The 21,045-nt window shown below is 34.5% G+C and overlaps 1 protein-coding gene across 1 annotated transcript in view; it reads left to right on the plus strand.

The window, feature by feature from the left end:
* Nucleotides 1-21,045, plus strand: part of VPS15 (protein kinase family protein / WD-40 repeat family protein) — a 94,441-nt gene that overhangs the window by 58,133 nt on the left and 15,263 nt on the right. Inside the window, exons 6-9 of the mRNA XM_089831761.1 lie at nucleotides 3,611-3,690; nucleotides 17,078-17,183; nucleotides 17,319-17,492; nucleotides 17,571-20,972. Of these exons, the coding sequence (XP_089687887.1) occupies nucleotides 3,611-3,690; nucleotides 17,078-17,183; nucleotides 17,319-17,492; nucleotides 17,571-20,972 (3,762 nt within the window). The remainder of the gene's footprint in view (nucleotides 1-3,610; nucleotides 3,691-17,077; nucleotides 17,184-17,318; nucleotides 17,493-17,570; nucleotides 20,973-21,045) is intronic.

Raw genomic sequence — 21,045 nt, forward strand, 5'->3', positions numbered from 1 at the left:
CTAAAAATGGAAGGTATGGTTGCATGAGCTGATGAGAGATTAAGGATAGGGACGCTAGTTTAAGACACTTCTTCTTCAAACATATTTTGAGATTTTGTTGCTTATTCAAATACCAAATATACCCAAGCTTGACAGTTAGAGTAGATAGGGTAGATGTTATACTTGAGATGAGTCTTGACTTGTGTCTTGGATATGATCATTTTGATTTGATTGTCTATAGCAGTGTCTACTACTATATATTTATACTTGATTATATAAGTTAGTGAGTGAAAGGTTCCCTTTCTAGGACATTGCTTATTTTTGTCTTAAAATAAGATTTCTAATTCTAGAATGATATGCATTTATATATATATATAAAATAAATAAAGTCATAAATTTTACTACATTATTCAAATGATCCTGGTTGTAATCTTGTTTTGAATTTCTGCTATGTTTCTTCTAATTTGCAGCTATTTTCTTGAATGACTATCTTTTAGTTGTTGGTCAAGCTATGGGTTTTCGTAAAATAAGTTGATATGAGAAGTAAATGTTTACGTCCTTAAATCTCTTGATTTTGCCATGGAGGATTTGCATCCTCTTTGGCTTTAGTAGTTTATAAGCTAATCACTTAATATTTTCTATTTGATTTCTTCTCCACAATGAGATTTTATCCTCTCATATCTGATTGAGGGAGTCACAACCAGAGTTTCCGAACTAGACATAAGTCAGGGGAGTTGGTGAGCTGGGTCAACCCAGCCAAGTTATGTCAACTCGGCAACTGAGCTCACTGAGTTTTGGGGCATGAATTGCCCAACTTGCCGAGCTGGAATAACTCATCCAACTCACTGAGTTCAAGCATGCACAACTCGTCTGGGTCCGGGCGTACACTTGCAAGTTTACTCTGCAATTCAACACTTGGCTTAGGGGACGGGCAGGATTATACAAATATAACATTTAAGTATAAGTTTCCTTTCTTATACTTAAATTATATTCGTATAAATACTGTCAGGATGTCTGAGTCATGTTTCAGCTTTGTAGGAGTTAAGATGCAAAATTTAGATTTTGGGATTTTCCAAAAAATCCTAGACTCACCCAAATTCCAAGATTCAAGATGCCTTCAGCATTCAAATCCCCCATAATGTTTCCTCGCTTTCTAAGGTCAATTGAAGCTAGAGCAAGGATTGTCTAAAGGTTTTAACTCTTTTCATTTAAAATCCCTTTGGTTTCAATTCCATATTCCTAACAGATTTAGCTACACTTTACATTCTATGTATATGATGGATTCATCATTTATATTCGCTGTTCATGTATCTGATGACAAATTAGTTTCCTTTTGACGATGTTATAGTGTCTTTAAGTTTTATTAAATAAAAGGTGCATGAAACAAGTTTTAAATTGTTAAAAATCTCTAAATTTCAGGGTTTTTTCATTTTTCTGAGTCGTAGTTGAGTCGTTACCAAGTCATAGCCAAGTTACAAGTCGAGTTGGCCTTGCCAAGTCGGAGTTTGGTAACTCTGGTCACAACCTTTCACATTTGAAAGAGTAACAATCATTCTTATATTAATTGCTGCCCCTGATAACTTTTAATTTAATTTTAATTAAATTCTTTTATATTTTAAAGAAAATGTAACATTAAGAGTAAATGCTCCATATTGTATAGAGAGTTGGCTGCCTTGGGCGGGTAGGCTAGTCTATTAAAAAGGGCTTCCTGCTGCTGCCTGAATTAGCAGTGGTTAATTTTAGCACAAATAATTTTAAATTTGAGATTTTAACTCATTTCATCCAAAATCCCTTTAGTTTCAATTCCATATTCTTGGCAGACTTAGTTACAATTTACATTTTATGAATATGATGGATTTATCATTTATGTTTCTTGTTCATGTATGTAATGACAAATTAGCTTCTATTTGATGATGTTATAGTGTCTTTAAGTCTTATTCAATAAAGGGTGCATGAAATGATTTTTGAATTGTTAAAAATCTCTAAATTTCAAGGGTTTTTCATTTTTCAGAGTCGTAGTCAAGTTGTTGCCAAGTCATAGCTGAATTGGCCTGGCCGAGTCTGAGCCAAGTCTGAGATTGGGAACTATGGTCACAACCTTTCACATTTTAAAGAGTAACAACCTTTCTTATTTAATTGCTGCCCCGGATAACTTTTAATTAAATTCTTTTCTATTTTAAAGAAATTGTAGGGTTAAGAGTAAAGTCCCATATTATATAGACGGTTAGCTGCCTTGGGCGGGTAGGCTGGTATATTAAAATGGGCTGTCTGCTGCTGCCTGACATTAGTAGTGGCTAATTTTAGCAGAAATCATTTTAATTTTAAAAGATTTGAGGTGAGGACATTACATTGAGTTAGGCTGGCAAGGCCTTTAGCTTTAAACACTGTTTGCAGACATCATTGGTATCAGAAGAATGTTTATATATAATTGGATTAGTTAGTAAACCAATAACTAAATATTGGGAGACCTGAGATGCCTAGATGCCCCCAAAACATTAAGGGAACGGACTGGGGATGTTCTAGGCATATTTCTGTTAACAGAAATATAACAGAATAAAATGAATTTTAATTTTTAACCAGTCTAAAATAATAGAAATAGCATTATAAAGATTTTTTAGCTGAATGACGAAGCCTCTTAATCTTCACCTGAATGATATTGAACTCATTAATGTGCACATTACAAGCTAGCATGGTTGTTCACACAAATTGAAAAACTGAGCCCTTGTCAATTATAATGAGTTTACATGGAAGGTGTAGCATTCTACTTTGCACTGAATTTCTGGGGGAGGGACAACAGGGGACAGCGGGATGTGTTTTTGGTATGGGCATTTTTTGGCCCAGTTTTTAAGGGACGGCTGGGAATGGCTGTTGAAGAATAGGTAATTTTTAAAAATATAGAGAAATTTCAAATATGCATATCATAATGTCCCCAGTATGGGAACGGGGATAAAAGCACAGGTGATGTGTTCCCGTGGAGCATAGGGCTTGTTTTGTCTAGAAGATCCCATATTCATTGTTGTTTGCATGATCGGGTTGATATAGAGATTTCCTTTTAAAGACCATCTCTGATGCATATCTAATGTACTGAACATTCCAGTAGTTAACCATTAAATACATACATTCACTAATATGATTATTCATAGCAAGCATATTTTCTGCCAAGTCATACATATAGAACAATTCTGTTCTGATTTTGATATGTGCTTTGTGGATGGATGTTGTAACTGCCCTTTTAGAATTTGTTTGCATCCTAATAGTTAGCACACAGGAATTGCTAACATTTTACTATGCCTTCTTGCAGTCTTGTTCATTTTAATCTATTAGTAATATACTTTTTTCTAACTTGATTTTTTTTTTTTTCTTAACTTTTTGATATCATTATAAAATGATTATTGTTCATCATTAATAAATTAAGGTTTAGTATTATCACAAACAAGAAGTTGATCTCAAATCATTTAAGTTTGGAGGCCTTCATGCTGTTTATTATGGTCAAATTTGTTAAGAGTTATTTTATCATGTTTGAATATTATTATAGGACCCTTAAGAATTCTGTCATTTTAATTATACATTGTAAGCTCTAAAGACCATAGCCCTCTTGCTAAATAACTAATCCGTTTCTATTTTCATACAGCGTTTTCACGAGCCGGGAGGTGATGGTCAACTAAATCTGGATACTACTTTGAAGCCATCAATGGACATCTTTTCCCTGGGGTAAGGTTTTGTTTAAGTTTGGTGACTGAATGCATAATGGATCTTGTAACATGGGTGCAGGATTCTTGCCTTGATTTACTTGTTCTCTTGCTGACTTCTGTCTTATAGATAGATCCATTGACTTGGAAGTATCATAATCAATGCTCATAAAATGCCTTACAGTGAAATGGCTTTGGGTCACATGATGCCAAAATATTTATGTTGCCTTGTATGCACCATTAAATCTATTTTCAAAAAAATCATAATAAAGGTTTTTGTGACTGCATTGTTGCAAATTGTTAGATATTTTATGGTGAGGGAAGTTATAATTGCTAATAATTTGTGTTGTAGACAAGATAGGCTATGGCATGATCTTTTGTGATATGACAATATCAGTGGGGAAAAAATGTTGAAAGAAATCTATCTAGGTGGTGGTCGTGATTTAGGAATCTTATTGAAATGGATAGAATATTATGATTGTTCTTTTAGAATATCTAATAGGGTGATACTTAGAAAACTAGAATGTTATATAGCAATTTTGAAATGACAAATTCATTATATGAGAAGAGATTATTTTCCAGTGTTTGTATCTTCTATAATACTTAATAAGTCCTATATTCCTGGATTTTGTATATCACATATTATGAGCTGCTCTTTGGTGTGAATCTAAATTGTTCTTGCTGTTTATGATTGTTTTCCTCGCTAAATAATATGGTAATTAATATTATAATAGTGGTCATTTAGATATTTAGTTTATTATTTAGTCCTTTAGGTAGTTTTTAATTTCTCAGTTAGTTGTTTTAAATCTTTTAGAAAGTTTCTATTTTGCTATCAGCTGTTTATCTTTATAAGGAAACTATGACTCCATGATGTAATCACTCAATTATCAAATAGTAAAGTTCATACATAGTATTGAAGCTTATGCCATTTTGGTGAATGTTTTATAAAAATTCATAGCTTTACCATCTGGAAATTTTTACAAAGACTTTATCATCTCAATTTCTTTTTGGAAACAATTCTGTTAGGTGAGTGTTTGCGAAGAGTTTTTTTTGGTTGGTTGCAGAGTTTTTCTAGTGCATCATGACTGTCTTGTGGATGTTTTCAGAGGGAAGACTCACAATCACATGATTTCTTTTGGTTTTAACTTTTGTTGGGTGCCATTCAATGTTTTTTCAGAGATTGAGGGCTTCAGGCAGTGTTTGTGGGCTGCAGGTTGTTTTGTTTTTGACTCACAGGACTGTGCCCAAGTGTTTTTTTGTGGCATCTATTCATACTTGTGATTGTAGAGGGGTTTTTCTTCAGTATTTCTGGCTCATGTTTTTTTGAGCTGTGACTTTTTTGGCCTGCACTTGTGTATTTTTTGGTGGCTGTTCAACAGTTTTAGGGTTTCCTTTGCACACATTCAGACTTCCTTTGACTTGTGTGTGAAGTTTCACACCTTGTTTTTGCCTATCTGCCATGCTCGCAAGAGGGTTTGGTGAGATTTGTCTCACGTTTTGTGTTTTTTTGGCGTTTCAAGATGCAAAACTTATTTTTTGAGAAGGGTATTTTTGAGAAAGTTCTTGTGGTCTGGCTGGCTAGGAATTTTCTATTTTCCTCATTTTTTCTTCTTCCAAAGTAAAGCTTTGTACTCTTTGCAAATTTATGGATTTGCTCTTTGGTTTGTTTGGTTGTGACCTGAAAATCAGAATTTTCGAAGATTGCGCCAGCTATTGTTGAAGCCTTTTACTATTTTTGGTAGAAAATTTCATACACTTTTGAAGCTTGAGTTTACCTCGTTTTTTGTGCACAAGAAAATGGGAGGGATGGCATCATTGCCCGACTTAATGTTGGAGGGCAATCAATGGTTAAATGACATGAACTACAATGCGTGAAAGCAAAGGATGCACTCAATTTTTGAGTATTGGTGCTTGGACCAACTTGTTCTGGGTAACTCTACTCACCCTATAGCGGCAAGCAAAGACCAGGGCAAATTTTATGAACTCAACCAAGAAGTGGTTGTTGCTGAAGTTATCCGTCACCAATGAGATGCTTCTAGAATTGTCACCTGACAAGTTTGTTGCAAAGATTTGGGTGTATATGAAAAGTCTCTATGAAATGTTGCATAAAAGCTGAGCTTTCTTTTTGAAGAATTTGTTGTTCTCTCTTATGATGGATGAGAAAATGTCTCTTCAGGAGCATCTTATGAAGATCAATGAAATACATGATCAATTGGAGGCTATTGATCGCAAGATGGAAGAAGAGGACACTGTGCTGATTACGCTAGAGAGTCTACCACAATCCTATGAACACTTTATTGAGATGCTCAACATTACCTCCACTAATTTTGACTTAGAATATTGATGAGTTGTGCAATAAGCTATTGCAACAGGCTAGGTGGAGACAATAGTTTGGTAGCACCAATGACATGGTCAATGTGGAATAGGCATTTAGTGCCATAGATAAAGGCAAAGACATCTCCATTCAGCAGAAAGGACAACAAAAGGATTCCAAGAAGAGTATCACCTATCACTACTATGGGAAGCTTACTCATATTCAGAGGCTCTTCAAAAAGCAGTCGGCTGATCAGATGTCCAACCAGGGAGAGTCTTAGCCATAGGCTTATGTAGTGGAGCATTCTAGGGAGGAATCAACCTTCTATATGTTCATGGTCAAATAACTTGAAAAGTTTGTTTTCTGTCCAGGTAGTTAGTAATATGACTATGAAGGGAGGGCAGTAAAGTATTAACATTATATTAATGGTCATTTAAGTATTTGGTTTAATATATAGTCTTTTAGGTAGTTTCTAAATTTTCGGTTACTTGTTTAAGTCCTCTTAGAAAGTTTCTATTTTGCTCTCAGTTGTTTCTCTTTATAAGGAAACTATGTCTCCATTTTGGAATCACTCAAGTGTCAAATAGTGAGATTTTGTAACATTAAAGACAGGTTTATTTTAGTGATTTACATGAAGTGTTCATTGGGGTGTTCCTTTTTATCTGACATATAAAAGTGACTTGGTGATTATGATTGGTAGTTTGAGTGGAGGAAATAAACCAATGATGGCTGCGGTTACATTTACTCGCACATATGTAGTGTCATAGGGTTTGTGACATTTCAACCAAAAAATTTAAAATCCAGTGAACTACTAAAATAACTAAAAAATAAGTTTGAAATCATTAGCACATTCCTGTGTACATGATTCTACAGTTTGTGGAGGGTTTTCAAGACTGTAGACTGCAGCAGAGTCAGCATAGGGTTGCAGATCATTTGAAAATCATCTGCTGAATATTTCTTCAGCAGATCATACTTTATTTAACTCTGGATATCACAGATCAAATCTCATTGGCCCTTTTTGGCCTCCCATAGTGAAGGAAAATTCGATTCACAAAGTTGATTTAAATTAACAATATAAGAGATTGATGTAATACATGGGATGAGTTATAAGAACAATTTCTGACCTGCACAAAATATACAAGATTTATCTGCTACATTGTTTATATTTTGCGAAAGACCAATATGTGAACTTTGGTCAATCCAATCCATTTGATTAAGTATCTTTTATGAGTCTATTCTCATCAGGGATTAGCATGCATAAATAACTAGTCTGCTGAGTTGCCTAGGTTAGAACTTTGGTACTGTGCTGAATTTGACCCAAAGCTTGTATGCTATAAATATGTAAACTCTTTTTGAGTATATTCTCATTAGTGATTAGCACCTATAAATAACATCTTTGCTGAGTTGCCTGGTTTAGAATTTTCAGTGTGCTAAATTTGACCTTGGGCTTGTATGCTATAAATTAGGTATATTGTTTTTGACCTTGAGCTTGGTTAGATAATTGTTTAGTTCAATATTTTTAAGTTTATTTTACTATTAATATTTTATAATTTTTTACTTTATATATTTGAATATCAATATTTTTAAATTTATTTAATTTAATTCTCCATGGGGGGTCACAGCCATTGTGTTAACTCAGAAAACAAGCATACATGGCATTGCCTTGAGCAAGGATGAACTAGAAGGGTTGTCCCCAATCAGCTTACAAAAAAGTGTTGTTAGAACCTTTCCTTAACTGCTAGTTGCAATTGCTGGAACTTGCTCACTTCAGCTTCCTTTTGACTTTCTTCGCTTTGATAATGGTATGTTTTGGAGCCTCTTTGTGATCACACAAGGCAGCATTGTGGAAGAGAAAGTGACCAGTGCACACCACTTGTTTGAAATGCTTTTTTCTTGAAATCCTTGATCTTTGCTATGTGGCTTAAGTGCCTCCTTTGACCTTATGGTTGTAGGTGTTTGGAACAGTTGTGGTTATGCCTTTATCCTGAAACAGATGCATGAGATTGGAGAGGAAGATTAAGGGCCATAATCATTTTGTTTGAAGTTGGGCCGTCCTCGAGAAATTCCTTTCAAATTGTATTCTTTGCAATTGGAGATTCGATGATAAAGGCTTCCTTGAGTTTTGTCAAATCCATGCCTTTTTCTTTTGGAGCTTCCTAGTCCTAAGTGGAAAGGGGAATTCAAATTTTGACTTTGTTAGTTCTTTTTCCACTTATTGTTTCTAATTAAAGTTGTTCCTAAAGTAATCCTTTTTCTATCGTTTGAGGCACTTTTTTAATCCACAAGTTTTTGGTAGATATTTGTATCATGGCATGGGGAACATTATTCCAGCATTGGGAACAATGCCTTTATATTAGGATTCTATTGTCCCTTTTATGAAGTAGGATTTAATAATAAATAATATAATATTAAAATGTAAATAAATAAATAAATAAATAAATAAATAAATTGATAAATTAAAAATATAATTACAAGTTAAGTTAATGAAAGGTCAACAGATACCTAATGAAGCATTGTGAATTCCGCAACATAAGATATACAAGGGAGGAGTGTTCATTTGAAAGGAGGTTTGGAGGAAGGAAGAAAGAGGAGGGCATAAGAATTAAAGAGCATAGGAATTAAAGAACTTATGGAAGAAGAAAGGAATGTGAAGGAAATAAGGAAGTGACTCTTTCAAAGGGCAGCAATGATGAAGCGGTGTAACTCTTTCAAAAGGTTGTAATTATGAAGGGTTGTGACTCTTTCAAATACGGTTGTACTTATGAAGGTCTATGACTCTTTTATAATGGGACAATTATGAAGGGTTGTGGCTCTTTCAAAGGGCAAAAATGTTGAAGGGTTGTGAATCCTTTGGAGGGTAGCAATTGTGAAAGGTTGTAAATTGCAAAGGGGTAGACATCATGAAGAGTTGCGACTCTTCCCCCACTTTGGAAGATATGAAAGGGTGAAGGTTTCATTTAAGGACATCCCCGGGAAATGAATTTGGGGAATAATATATTGTTCTCAAAGGCAACAACGAAAGGTAGTGACTCAATCCTTATGAAAGGTGGTGATCCTTTTACCGATAAAGTATGAAGGAGGGTTCATTCCGATCATTGAAAGGATATATTGTGTTGTGAATCAAGGGATAATCATTAGGACTCAATTAACCTTTGGTACTCATTAAGGGGAGATCACTCATAGGTCAGATAATGGGGGTGAGTTTTGTTCAAACAAATTGATCAACTTCTGTATTGTTATGGAAGGGGCTTGTTGTATGTTGGAGAAAATAAATGTTTTGAAGAAGTTTTGGGCTGAGGTAGTGTATATTGCAGTGTATCTTCTTAACTAGTCTCGTACAAAGGTTGTCAAGAAGATGACCCTAGAGGAATTTAAAGGCTAACCCATCTCAAGGTTTTTGGTTCGACAACATATGTTTGGAGTCTTGATGTAAAGAGGGCCAAATTGGATTCCAAAAGCTAGATATTGCTGCATACAAGCTACATTAACAATTGTAAAGCCTATCCATTGCTTAACATTGATAATGATCATCTCACATTTAGTAGAAATATTTTTAATGAAGGTGGTCCGTTTCGTCTCTTCTCCCATAAAGAGTCCTAATATTAGCCTCTGCAAGCTAAAGCTTTGGGTGTACATAAGTGGTGGAATGTGGAGAGACACATTGTCTTGGATGATTGTCCGTCCTCCTTATCTATTGTCAACCATAGATTTCGGGAAAATAGGTCCTTTTTGAATAGAAAATGTCTACGACCTAATAAAAGCAAAAGACCACATATGACCTAATAAAAGAAAAAGGCCACAACTGAGTGCTTCCACTAACTTGGATTGCATGTCCTATTAATATTAGGAAATCTAGTTTTGGGTATGTGTCCAATCTTCCCATGTGTGCAATCACATGGACCTGTAAGAAAGAACAAATAGTAGCTCTTTCTTTGATCAATGTAGAGTATCTATGAAATGTGAGAGCAACATGTGAGGCAAAAAATGACTTTAGAAGATGCTTTCTAACATGAAAATGCCTCAAGTAGAGCTTTCACCCTTATTATGTGATAACTAAGGGGTGCTAAAGCTTTCCAAGAATCTAGTCTTTCACGAGTGAAGAAAGCATGTAGAGCTCCATTGCTACTTAATATGAAGCTTATTGAAGATGGATCTGTTATGTTGTAGTGTGTTCCAACCAAAGTAATGAGAATCAGAATCAGATCGAAATCGGCAAGGCCGAATTGAATCGCTAATCGGCCATGAATCGGAATCAAATCGGCCACGAATCGACAAATTAAAAATACCCTTGAAATTTATTGATTTTAACAATTTAAAACTTATTTCATGTACCCTTTATTGAATATAACTTAAACACACTATAACATCATTAAATAGAAGCTAACATACATAAACATGGAACATAAATGATAAATCCATCACATACGTAACTACGTTACATGTAAAATGTAAATTGTAGCTGAAGTAAATAGAAATCATAGGATCATAATGAGTCAAATCATAGAATGTATGTAAGATTAAGAGCCATAAGACATCAAACCATAAATGTATGTAAGATGAAGATCCATGCAATGTATGTCTATCAGTATCTATAAACAAAATGAAAAATAAGGCTCTAGCTCAATCCTCATCATCATCCTCTCACTTTTCTAAATTTTTTGTGATTCACAAAGGTGATTTTGGTGATTTTTTGCATGAATCAGCTATTCATGTGATGAAATCGCTGATATGGTTCACCGGTTAAAAAGAAATCATGAACCATGAATCAAATCACCAAACCGGTGATTCATCGATTCTTGTTACTATGGTTCGAACTGAGGATCAAATTGCAGACATTCTAACCAAGTATCATAGCCTAGACAAGTTTATAAAATTTAGGGGGCAAGGGTATTAAATTAACAAAGTTATAATTAGCTTGCAATGGCCATGTTAGTCATTTAGTTACTTTTTAGTAAGGTTCCTCTCCTTATTTTAGTTCTTGATCACTTCCATTGTGGAAAGATCTCCTTGTAATTCTCTATTTAAGTAGTATTTCTTTCCTTGTAAATTATGCAATTTCCATTTCGAGATGTAGCCAATGGCTGTTGCTGTTATGAAAGAGCTACATTAGAGGGATGCAACCCCTAATGATGAAAATCTTGCACCAAAGCATCTTCTAGGTTGTTCAAATCATCAATATCAATGTTGGCCACACCATTACGATTGTTGACCTCTGTTAGGATATTAAAATCATTTGGATCGAGAAGAACATCATCTGTTACAATCCACGTAGAATTTGAATTGATGGCATCAAGGTCAATTGACTTTTCATTGTCAATGGTGCATGATTTTTTCTTATGCTTTTGAATTTTTAGGAGCTTTCCTTTTTAACCTGCCTTACATCTGCCTTACTTGTCTATGGACAAAACAAATTACTTTGGATATCTTGTGCATTGCTGTGTGGTTGAAATCTCATGATTCAATCATCTAGCATATTCTCAAAAGTTGATGTAAAAAATAATTGCACAATTGTTTTTAGACAATATTAAAGATTTGTTTTCATGTTTAGTATTCTTTCATATTATATATTCTTTTTTATTTTTACCACTACACAATTTTGCTTAAATATTTGTTTAATTTATGTTACATCTTGGGATGGAATTAGTAGGAGATGAGGCGATGCCTTTTTTGAACAATTTTTTTGGCAGGCCATTTTTAGGTAATGTTAGAGGAAGACTATCAAAAAATTAAGGGAAATTTTAAATTTTCATATGATTACATTTATAAGGCATTCATTAAACACCAACTTCTTCGATTGCCAAGAAGTAAGTCAATTTTTCTTGATTGAGTATATAAGGTTATAAGTAATGTCAAGGAACTCTTGTTCATGGGCTTTGGGGTCTTGCTTGAAATCAAAGCCTTTGAGACAATATAAATCTTTACAGCGTATTCTATTTTTATTTTTATTTTTAAAGTTAAGGATGTAAAATAGGGCAATGCTTCTCTAGAGTATGTAGGATTGAAAAGAAAAGAAAAGTTGGAGATGAAGTAAAAGTCTAGGATGCCACATTCACCCTCTATAACATGAACGTGAAGCATACTTGAATTGTAAATTCTCACTTTGAAATGGCTCTTGCGAATTTTAACTAAGTGTGCTAAAATGCATATGTCCGACCATGTTTGAATCGTAGATTGAAAGAACAAAATCATAGTATGTAAGTGTTTCGCACAAATATGGGTACTCCACACTAAATCTTTGTACTTTTGGACTAGTGATGTTTCTTGGACATAGGGACTTGGGGAAAACATTCCCCCATTGTCCCAACATCCATTACCAACCCAAGGACATTTCTAAGATGACCTCCTAGTGTGCGGGTGACTTGAGGACTCTAGGATATTTCAAAGATTTCTTGATTATTGTTGCGGACTCGTAGGTGTCCTGAATGGAGGGAAAAATGTAAAACTAAATTATTTTAAAAATAGTCAAAAGGTGTTTATGATTTTTGTGCCATAAACCATAACCCCAATGGCCTATGAGCCCCTCCCAAACCCTTAACACTCACAAAACACTTTAGGCATCTAATCCTCATTTCAAGTTTCTCATATGTTTCAAAAGTTGTAAAACGTTACGACCACTTCTAAATGTGAATATTGCTTTAAAAAAATTGTAGTCAATGAAGTAAAATCATATCAAAAAAATGACTAGGTTGTGGGTGAAACCCGAAACCCCAAGAAAGCAGTAAAATGTTAGGGCTGCTTCCATATTTTAAATCTGTCCTTCCAAAAATGAAGTGAATGAAATGAAAGCTTGTCGAAGAAATGATTGAAATGCAGAAAAAATCCTAACAGCCTCAAAAATCTTGGGTCACATTAAAATGGGAAAATGAAATTGATAAGCACTTAGATTTGTTTACCCTACCATTCAGATGCAATTTAGACGTTATAAACACAAACCAAGCATGGAAAACCTTGTTGAACATCATTGACCCTGATTTCTTAAAAACTATTAATTTTTGGAAGAAGATTGAAATGTAGTAATTTGCAAATTTTCTAGGTTCTCGTTTATTTAGTAAGAAGACCATAATGCATTGAGAAGCTTGTGGCAAATTTTTTATGGGATGCAAAATGTTCTTGGTGTATAACTCTAAAAATCCATAAGTCGTTGAAGAGAGTAGATTAAACCAAGGTTAAGAGGCATTAGCCCTTTAAATGTCAAGATTCAAGGCCTTGATCATAAGAAGCCTAATTGTGCTAATCTTATTAAGGTGTAAAATATCTAAAACCTTGAGTTGATTATATCTAGAGGCTAAGATTGATAGGCTTTGATATCAAATGTTATTAGCACAATTACAATAACAAAATGAACACTTAGAGACTGTCACAATTGAATGTGTTATCCATACACACATATGTATGGGTGTGCATTTGTGTATATATCTTTCTAAATATGTATGTGTATCTATGTATTCCTACATTCACCTATATGGGGATAGGACATGTCCACCACGTTCTTGATATGAAGGATTCTTGCTTTGCAAAGGGGAGCATCCCTTGGGGATGCAAAGCCCTCAACGTCCTAATGACTTTTAAAAGAAAACAAAAACCCCTCAAATGCATTACTAGAAACCCATCCCCTTTTTTGTTGTATCATCACATTGTCATTCATGTTTAAAATCCATTTGGTTGCAATATCACCATTTTTTAATCATATAGATCTCATTTTGCTTGTATTTTGATGTTGGTTTTGTATTTTTTTATAGTCAATTTTCTGAAATTTCTAGTTTATCCTCTACGTTACTTTGCTTAGGGACCTTAGTGCATGATTTGTGCTATTCCCCCCTCTTCTATTGATCTTGTTCTTCTTTAATGAGTTTACTTACTTGTGAACCTTAGAGAAAGATTTGCACCAATTTCACTTCTCTTTCCTTTGGTCTCAAAACCAAACACTATGTCTATAGGTTCACTTGGGCAAATGCCATGTAATTGATTTAAAAACCTTTAGCTATAATTTTGTCATTTTAAAAGAACTATACCCTATAAGGTTAAAAACTCTAGTTTTTGTGGATTCAATTATAATTTATTTGTGATATTGATTATTAATATTTAAAATGTTGAAAGATTAAAATTCGTATATACAAAATATTGATTATTTATATAGTATAAATTAGTAAGTATTAGATATTGAATAAAAACTATTAGTATATAACATGTTTTAAAAAATAAGCTCATTATAATATATGTTTAATATTGATTATTATAATTTTATGTACATTTTAGTATAACTTAATATCATATATAATTGGTTGTTCCTCCTGTTGGAGTTCTTTGTTCAACACCCCAAGCCCATGAACCACTTGCAAGCAAAACACCTTTCATATGTGAAGAGAAGAAACCATGTTTAATGCTTTGCAACCTTAAGAGGGTTTGATCCAAAGTTATGTCCCCATTTCAAGATAGGATTTTAATAATAATTAAATAATAGACTATTATTAAATAAATAATGATAATAAAATCATATATTAAAATATTTAAAATAATAAATAATAATAAGTTATTATCATTATATAAATAATAACATATGTTACAATCTATTATCAATAAAATGTTATTTAAAATATGATTTAAAAATAAATCAGTTAAATAATGATAAAATTGTAATGAATGAATAAATAAATAAAAGTACCTATATGAAACAATATTGCAAAATGTATGTTACCTTTCTAAATCAGATTTAATAATAAATGATAAAAAACATAAAATAAATAATAGAATATAAACTAATACAAATTAAGTAAATCTAATGAAAGGTTAAAATATATTTAATAAAGATTTGTGACTTTCAAAATAATGTATAGAAGGGAGGAAGGGAATGCCCTACAACACAATGGCAAGTTGTGATTCTCTCATGTGGGAGGTCTTGGGTTTGAGTCTACTTGAGCTTACAAATAATAACAACTAATCTCAACAAAACAGAATAATAAATCTTGGCTTTATATATATGTGTGTGTAAGGGAGGAGAGTTCATTTGAAAGAGGAAGGGAGGAAGACGAGGAGAAGATAGGAGTTAAAGAAGGATTAATGGAAGAGGAAAATAATGAGAACAAAAATGGGGATATTTTCGAAAGGTTGCAATGATGAATGGATGTGACTCTTCCAAAAGGTTGTAATTATGAATAGTTGTGACTCTTGAAAATGTTGTAATATGAAGTTTTGTGAATTTTTGAAAGGATTGTAATTATGAAGTGTTATGACTTTTCAAAAGGATTGTGATTATGAAGGGTTGTGACTGCTTGGAAGGATATAGATTACAAATAAAACAAAATTTATAAATCACCATTGAATAAGAAAGGAGAATCATATCAAAGGGTCAAACAAGAGTAAGATAACAAAAGAGATATAATTGCACACCTCTTGGCTTATAATTAATATGAGAAACAAGACATTTCTAAAAGGTGGTAAAGACATCATAAAGATATGTTATATATTCAAAGTTTTCTTTACACTATTATATGATATGTCAATAAATACAAGATTGGCTATATGAATATATTTATATGTAATTGTGTATGTAAGCACATATATATGGAAATCTATATTTATTCAAAGTAATGGGTATTTAACCTTAATATTATGTTCATTAATTGGATACAAAGAAGTAATTGATCAAACTCTCATAGTGATAGTGTAGGGACTGTACTCATCTCTATATGAATGGCTATGTGTAGTATAAGGTTTGGGGTCATCTCTATATGAATTGCTAAGATCAGATAAATGGAACCTCATAGTTCTAATACAAGAGGTTAGTACAATCTGTGTACGAATGGCTAATAATGTTAGTGCGAGAGATTAGTATAACCCGGTATGAATGGCTAGATGAGATTGTCATAATAGTGCCAATATATTTTGACGAGTCAACATATCTATATGTGATTAGCCTTAGATAGGGAATGCCTCTTCCAAGAAGAAACCTTAGGTGGAGCACTCCAGAGATGACGATGAAATAGCTAAGGGTTTAGGAAACCCGATTTGGAGACATTCTTAAGGCTTGGGGTAGCTTCTGCACCTAGAATATTATAGTTAAGCTTGTTATTGTCTAAATCTGACATTTCCTTGCAGGTTCTATTCTTCCAAAGTTAACACTAGCAGTGGGGACATTACAAAAGAGGAAGCCAATATTGAGATAAAGGTGTAATGAAATTGGATGATTACAATGAATGAAGGACTTGCTTCTTTGAAAGCAATAGAAGTCTAATCTAAAATTAGCTCAAAGAACTAAAGATCAACTGAACTAAGTGAAGCTATCATTAACCTAATCTAATAAAAGATAAAAAACAACTAAGTTTAGCTTAAGTGAATAAAGTAATAAGGATCTAATTAATTAATAATTAGATAATGTCCTAATTACTCCAACACCTCCACCATCCTCAAATTTTGGTAAAAGGTTGCCATTCCCACGTATCCTTGTCTTGGAAACTCGGAGAAACACTGCTCACACACACACGCGCACACACACACAATTTTCAGCTGTTCAACACTGCTCTCCAAAGAGAGAGATGTATGTTTCTCCCCCTCTATACAAAATAAAATACATTGGCATGTATTGACTTCCCACACACACACACACACACAATTTTCAGCTGTTCAACACTGCTCTCCAAAGAGAGAGATGTATGTTTCTCCCCCTCTATACAAAATTTTCAGCTGTTCAACACTGCTCTCCAAAGAGAGAGATGTATGTTTCTCCCCCTCTATACAAAATAAAATACATTGGCATGTATTGACTTCCCACACACACACACACACACACAGAGTTTTCAGCTGTTCAACACTGCTCTCCAAAGAGAGAGATGTATGTTTCTCCCCCTCTATACAAAATAAACTACATTGGCATGTATTGACTTCCTTTTATCATTATAACCCATTGATTTGTCGGCATATGTGTTATTGCTGAGCTATTTTATGTGTGTCATACGCGTACATCCATATACAGCTTCTTGACTACCAATGAAATAGTTTGTATACACATGTACGTGTATATTTCATATGATAAAATACATTGACATGCATAAGTTTGTCACATCACTATAGTCCATTGAATTATTGCATGTTTCTGCAGGTGTGTTATTGCCGAGCTTTTTCTTGAGGGGCAGTCATTATTTGAATTATCACAGCTACTTGCTTACCGAAGAGGACAGTATGACCCTGGACCATACCTGGAGAAGGTTTATTCTTTTTATTTTTCCCACATTTTTCATTGTAGAGTAACAATTGTTTTGATTTGAAAATGAAAATTTGAATTTTCTTAATTTGCCAACTGAATACATTTCTAAAAATAGTTTCTGTGGAATTGATATCAGATATCTGATGATGGAATCCGCAGTATGATTTTACATATGATCCAATTGGATCCAGAGGCACGTTTGTCATGCGACAGTTACTTGCAAAGCTATGCTTACATTGTGTTTCCAAGCAATTTTCCATTTTTCCACAACCTGTTTTCTTGGATAACACCTCTGGACACTGATAAAAGGGTAAGTTATTCTATTAAGATCCTAGGCTACTGACATTGTAAGAAAAGTTTTCAGAAGCCCTAATTTGGCTGACTGCAGGTTGCAGTCATACAAAGTGCATTTCCTGAAATTCTCAAGCAAATGGCACCAACTTTTTCAGAGGGAAACAATGCACTGAATAAAGCATCAGGCACCAGTGCCAATGAGATTGCTATGTCAGCTGGTCCCAGTCTGAACATTGGTGTACAGGAGAATATTAAAGTTTGCTTTGAGAAGAATGTTCAATCTGTAAGAAATAATGTTGGAAGTTCATATTCAGGGTTGATTGGTGATATTGGTACTCTGCAGAGAGACTTGTTGCAACCAAATTATGAAACACATGTAAGTGAAAAAGCTAAGCTAGATTATGTTGGAAATTCTCTTATGAAGAAGAATGATAATCAGGCAATTAGATCCAGTCATGAAATCAGGAAACGCTCTGACTCTTTGCAATTAAATGTTAATAAAAATATGATAAAAAACAACTCATTTTCTGAAAGAAAAGAGAATAAAGATCCAGTCACTTCAGTTGTTGGGACAGAAAAAAATGTGGACTCAGTTCTTGTACACTTAGATAGAGTGGAGTCTGGCACAAAGTGTGAAGGAATGGTGTTAATTGCATCATTATTATGTGCATGTGTTCGAAGTGGGACACTTACACAGTCAAGGAGAGGAGCTATACTGTTATTGCTTCGCTCTTCATACTACATTGATGATGAAGATCGGTTACAGCATGTTCTTCCTTATGTCATTGCAATGCTTTCTGATCCAGCTGCTATTGTGCGGTGTGCTGCTTTGCAAACTGTTTGCGATGTACTTTCATTAGTCAATGAATTTCCCCCAAGTGATGCAAAAATATTTCCAGAATATATTCTTCCTATGCTTTCAACATTACCAGATGATCCCGAGGAGAGTGTTCGTATTTGTTATGCTAATAACATATACAAGATTGCCGCAACTGCCTCACACTTTCTTATACGCTCACAAGTTTTGAATGAGAGAGATATTTTAGATAGATCAAATGTTTCACATAAGGCTGGCAAAGGTCCTTTGGCTTCAGCTCAGACTTTAGGTTCACAAGCTGCAGGTCATCAAAAGAACAGTAAATGCAATGCAGAACTTACAGAGTTACGGCAGACAATAGCTCATGTTATACAAGAATTGGTAATGGGACCAAAGCAAAGTCCAATCATTAGGAGGGCACTGCTAGAGCACATAAAGGAATTGTGTGATTTCTTCGGAAAGAAGCAAAGTAATGATTTCTTGTTGCCTATTCTCCCAGCTTTTCTAAATGATCGTGATGAACAGTTACGAGCTGTATTCTTTGAACAGATTATTCATGTATGTTATTTTGTTGGTCAGATTAGTGTGGAGCAGTATCTTTTTCCTTACATCGAGCAGGCTTTAAACGATGTTGTGGAAGAAGTTATTGTGAATGCCTTGAAATGTTTGGCAGCATTGTCAAAAAGTAAATTACTAGGAAAATGGTTAGTGATTGGAACAGTTACACATTCTGCTCCACTATTGTGTCATCCTAGCCAATGGGTTAGAAGGGCAGCTGTTAATTTTATTGCTGCAGGTAGTGAGAGTTTACAGCCAGTTAACTCTTATGTTTACCTGTCACCAGTTCTTCTTCCTTTTCTTCGCAGAGAGCCAGCATCATTGACTTCAGAGATTGAGTTATTGTCATGTCTGAAATCTCCAATGTCAAGAAAGATATTTCATGAAGTCCTAGAGAAAGCCAAGAATACACAGTGTTTAGAGGTTTCAGAGAAAGGCAACCGTCAGAGCAAAGTTAAGCAACTTTCAGCTTCTCAGAAGCTTGTTGAACCTAGTTTAAACTCAAATAATGCTTCTTTTTTTAATAAAAAAATACCTGAAAAGATTTCATCTATTTCGTCTGTAGCAGTTGATCCAGCTGTGGCCAAAAGCTGGTTAATTAATAAGTCATATCTACATCCAAACATAGAATCCTTTGGTCAGAATATAAGTTTATCTGAGCCAGAAGATTGTGCAAGGATGAAAGCAATGGAAAGCTACATACTAAATCTCTCCAGTACAGTGCAGTCTCGAGAAAATACTTCAGAGTTGGAAAATCATGAGAATCTTCAAGCTTCTGTTCTAGGAATGCCTTTGAATTCTGTGACAGGCAATGGTTCCAACCATGGGCCATCTTATGAAGGTGTCCCAATTTATGTGTACCCTCTTGCTGAAAAGAAAAATGAGAGCGGAAAAAATCTAATGTCTTCGATAGGATCATCCTTTAATGAAGAGATAAGCAAGGATGTTGTAGGTCCGCAAGGTGCAACACCTATTATGATGACAAATTTTTCTGGAGCACAAGTTGCTGGTTCTGTTGTTTCCTCACAGTGGACTTTGGGTGCTGGTCACTCATCCATGCCTGCAGCAGAGATAATACAGAGATCTGTTAGTATGGGAGGTTCTTTTCCTCCCAAGTTGGTTAGTGGTTCTGTTTTGAGTGGTAGTTTTGCTTCTACTAGACAAGTGAACAAAGTCCCGAGAGATTCTGTTGGAAGAGAAAATGATGACATAACTTACGTGATGAATAAGTTCAAAGATATATCTATTTCTGATGATTCTAAGAGCTCTTTATTGTCATCAAGTGTAACTGCAGGTTCGCCATCACTAGCAGATGCATCTGTATTGTCATCTTACCCTGGAGCATCTGTCCCAGATCGTGCATGGCGACCACGTGGAATTTTGGTGGCACATCTTCAAGAGCATCAGTTAGCTGTCAATGACATTGCAGTTTCACATGATCATAACTTTTTTGTAAGTGCATCAGATGATTCCACAGTTAAAATCTGGGATAGCCGAAGACTAGAAAAAGACATTACTTTTCGGTCAAGGTTGACCTACTCTGTAGGTGATGGCCGAGCACTTTATGTTGCAATGTTTGCAAATGGGCCACAAGTTGCTGTGGCATCTAGTAGTGGCAGGATACATGTTTTCTCTGTAAACTATCTTTTAAGAGAAGATGGCAGCATTGACAGGTACACTGGCACTGAAGATGTTGCAAAGAAAGAGACAAAGGAAGGAGCAGTTCTAAGTTTGCAAAGTTTTGGTACAGAAGGTCCTCCGATGATTCTTTACAGCACCCAACATAATGGTATTCATCTTTGGGACTTAAGGGCACAGATAAATGCATGGACATTGAAAGCAAGTCCAAAAGAGGGCTACATTTCTGCAGTTGTGGTGGATCCATTGCAGAGTTGGCTTGTTTCAGGTTCATCCAGAGGGGTGCTAACCTTATGGGATGTGCGGTTTCATATCCCTGTAATTACATGGCAGCATCCTATGGCTTGCTTTATAGAGAAAATGTGTCTTCATGCAGCAGCTTCAAATTCTTTCCCATGTACAACAGGTGATCCCCTGATATATGTAGCTGCAGGGATCAATGAGGTGGCTTTGTGGAATGCAAAGGATGGTAGCTGTCAGAAGGTATTGGCTATGCAGTTCTTTCAAGATCTTGTCTGTTCGATAAATTATCACTTTTGAAAGATTCCTTTTTGAA

Source organism: Cupressus sempervirens, chromosome 5 (assembly GCF_028749045.1).
Source record: "Cupressus sempervirens isolate cs-2001-9-10 chromosome 5, ASM2874904v1, whole genome shotgun sequence".
In the NCBI taxonomy this organism is placed as follows: Eukaryota; Viridiplantae; Streptophyta; class Pinopsida; order Cupressales; family Cupressaceae; genus Cupressus; species Cupressus sempervirens.